The sequence below is a fragment of the Dendrobium catenatum genome, unplaced genomic scaffold, assembly GCF_001605985.2.
Source record: "Dendrobium catenatum unplaced genomic scaffold, ASM160598v2 fragScaff_scaffold_803, whole genome shotgun sequence".
Lineage (NCBI taxonomy): Eukaryota > Viridiplantae > Streptophyta > Magnoliopsida > Asparagales > Orchidaceae > Dendrobium > Dendrobium catenatum.
Genome location: NW_021319265.1, coordinates 140,895 through 144,470, shown reverse-complemented (window position 1 = coordinate 144,470; position 3,576 = coordinate 140,895). Strand labels below are relative to the sequence as shown.

The 3,576-nt window shown below is 35.8% G+C and overlaps 1 protein-coding gene across 1 annotated transcript; it reads left to right on the top strand.

Moving 5' to 3' along the window:
* The first annotated feature begins 491 nt into the window (after nt 1–491).
* On the top strand, nt 492–2,776 carry LOC110105712 (protein DETOXIFICATION 17-like). The gene is made up of 8 exons (XM_020835313.1): nt 492–713; nt 847–1,391; nt 1,474–1,560; nt 1,652–1,708; nt 1,791–2,029; nt 2,138–2,256; nt 2,353–2,439; nt 2,642–2,776. The coding sequence occupies exons 1-8, from the start codon at nt 492–494 to the stop codon at nt 2,774–2,776; spliced, it is 1,491 nt and encodes a 496-aa protein (XP_020690972.1).
* Nucleotides 2,777–3,576: the final 800 nt, after the last annotated feature.

Sequence of the window (3,576 nt, the reverse complement as noted above, 5' to 3'; positions counted from 1 at the left end):
AAGAGTTCAACTTCATTCTACTTAACAAATATAACGTGCTCGGAAGACGAACTTTGAGTATCATAGTTCTTAGAAAGGTTGTGTATCTATCACATGATGGTTATAATTTACATTTTTAGATAGCAGGGGTAGTTCGGTTTGAAAGCTTGTTGATGATTGGTTTTTTCTTCTTTTGTAACTAGCTTGGGGATCCTTTGCTTCTAGGAATTTTGCTTTTTTTTTATTGTACTTCTTTGGAGCTTAGCTTGCTATCAAGGACTTGTAATTTCTCTTCCAATCAACGCATAGGCCCACTCTGAGTTTTTAAAATAAAATAAAATATAATAATAATAATAATAATAATAATAAACTTCTCTTGAAAATAACTATAAAAAGACGAGTAGTAAAAAGGAACTCACCTCCTTGTCTTATAGCTTGTCATCATATTACCAGCTTAGAATTCCAAAGTTATATAAAGGCGGGAAGAGTGAGATAATGAAGGAGGTACTGAAATGGATATAGAAATACAGAAGACATCAATGGAGAAAATGGTGGGAATGACGAAGGAGATAAAAAGGCAGATGTGCCTTGCAATGCCACTTACAGTTGCGAATTTCCTTATGTTCGCCCTCCAATTTGTATCGATAATGGTAGTTGGCCATATAAGTCACCAGAAACTCGCCGGAGCTTCCATAGCCATTTCCTTCGTCAATTCACTTGGCTTCTCAGTGCTCGTATGTACTTCTCCTTTATTTATTTTCCTTCTTTGAGTTACTGATGTAAGATCAGTACGTAATGCACCAAAATTTTTATGGATTAAAATCGATCATTTATGTTTCTTCATTCTCTTGTCCAATGATTAAGCAGATGGGAGTAAGTTCTGCACTAGATACCTTATGTGGACAATCTTTTGGAGCAAAAAATTACAAGACGGTAGGTTTATATCTACAAAGAGCAATGGTCATTTGTGTCATTATCAGCATTCCACTTGCCTTTGGCACGGCTTTCTCTGGAAGAATTCTTATCTTGCTCCGCCAAGTCCCAGAGATATCAATGGCTGCAGAATCTTATGCTCGGTTGATGATTCCATCACTATTCGCATTTGGCCTTATACAGTGCATCCTCAGGTTCTTACAAGCTCAAAAAATAGTGGTACCCATAATGATTAGCAGTGCAATCACAGCTATTTTTCACATATTCAATTGTTGGTTCTTTACCTATAAAACTGGACTTGGTTATCGAGGAGCTGCGCTTTCGGTTTCAATCTCTTATTGGTTCAATTTGCTGCTATTAGTACTATATGTCTTTCTGTCTCCCTCTTGCAAGTCAACATGGACTGGATTCTCTAGAGAAGCTTTTCATGGCTTATGGGAGTTTCTTAAACTCGGCATTCCTTCTACTTTGATGGTTTGGTTAGTATCTAATGCAGTACTTCTTTGAATATCATTGGTGCTCAATCCTTATACATGCTTCTTACATGAGATATATTTGTAGCTTTCAAAACTGGCAATTCGAGCTGTTGTTGATACTTGCTGGACTTCTTACAAATCCAGCGCTCCAAACATCATTAATGTCTATAAGGTATTTTTTTCTTAAATTCTATTTCGTACGTAATCTTATTTATATAAGTTAATTTAGTTTTATATATGATTAATTTCTTCCATTTCCACAGCCAAAACATTTCTTCACTGGTTTATGCGATCCCCTTGGGCCTTAGTGGTGCAATCAGGTTAGCCGAAATGATTTTATTTCGTTATCTAAATCTAAAGCAACAAACGAAGACTCATTTTAAAGTTCCTTAATTTTTTCAGTACTAGAATATCCAACGAATTGGGTGCAAAAAATCCAAGGGCTGCTCTTCTAGCAATACTAGTTGCAACATTAACCATCATTAGTGAAGGTTTGATAGTAGGATTAGTGATGATCGGTGGACGGAGCTTATGGGGTCATGCATACACCAAAGAGATAGAAGTTGTGAAGGCTGTGGCTGTAATGATTCCATGGATTGCTCTATCCCATTGCATAGATGGTTTCCAATGTGTGCTTTTAGGTACGTATTTAAGCCCTCAAACAAGGACTAATTTCTTCCTTTGTTCTTATTAAATTTTTATTTCTTCAATGCCTTGTGAAAATTCTAAATTACTTTGGATGAATTCAGGCACAATAAGAGGATGTGGTCGCCAAAAGCTTGGAGCTTTTGTTTGTCTTGGCTCTTACTATCTTGTTGGAATTCCATCATCCATACTTCTTGGTTTTGTTTGCCATATGGGAGTAAAGGTTAGTTCATATTTATTGACCCTTTGTTTGCAATAAAAACAAAGATAATTAAGCAATAAAAAAAGTAATTGACAAATTAGTTTTGTTAAAATATAGGGTCTTTGGATTGGAAACATCTGTGCGATTTTTGTCCAAGACTTAGTCCTTCTAATCATGACAATCCTTACAGACTGGGAGAAACAAGTAAGCTTTCACCTGAAAACTCTCCTTTTTTGTTTGCTTCCAAGTAGAAAATGACAGGATTTCATTTTATTTTAACACTTTCTAGCATTCGTTACGTTCAGCCCAGCTAATTTGATTTGATAAACAACATAAGAAGAGCCAATGAGGTTCATCATTGCCACCTTTTGTTCATTAGAATTTACATTTTTTTTTTCTGTAACAGACTACAAAAGCCATGGAAAGAGTTCAGTTAACCGAGGAGCCATCAAACGTCTTTGAATCAGATTCCAATTATCGGATACTCAGCATACATTCATCTACGTCTTCCTTGTCAATCAGAACTGATCCATCTGAATAAATTATTTTCAAGCTTTTTGATGCTTAATGTCCGGCTTTGCTTTGTTTGTGATGGTTTTTTTATTAGAAAACTGTTTTAAGCAGTAAAAAAACTGTCCCAAATGAAATATTAATTATTTCAGAATTTTTATTTTAAAAATCTCTGTAAGGTATTGCCGATGTTCATTCATTAGCTTGAACACACATTTGTGTATCATTTTTTTTTTTTTTTTAGTTAAAACCCACTAGAAGGGGCCTACGCGTTAATAACAAAATCGGTTACAAAGTCCTTAGAAGGTTCCACCAGCTCGCTACTGCTCCAAAGAGCTACAAGATTCAAAAGGAAAAAAAAAACCTAAGAGCCGGTAGATCCTTTTTCTACGATTACAATCAAAGCATAAAAAACTATACGGGCTGAGAGAAATCGTCAGCACCCAAAAAGTAAAGATCCAGATATATCCCTTCAGCTCCATCATTACACCAAAAAAATCAGCATGCACCAAAAGAGGAAAGCCTCCAAAAACTTTCTACAAAGGACTGCTGATCGTAGAAGTTGAGCAGCTATGAAACTTAACTACAAAAACCCCAGCCAAAACACAAACCAAACCTAACTGCAGGAGCAGAAGTGGCAGCACCTCTTCAAATAAGTAGAAAGACCAAACACAACGCTTAGACCAATTAACAACATGCCTGACGGGATAAAATAGGTTCTCACGAAACCAACTTAACCAAAGCAACATGTAGTATAACCAAGAATTAAAGTATGAACAACTTTCCACAAGTGGGCAAAAAATAATTAGAAGAGAATTCATAATGGGCTCC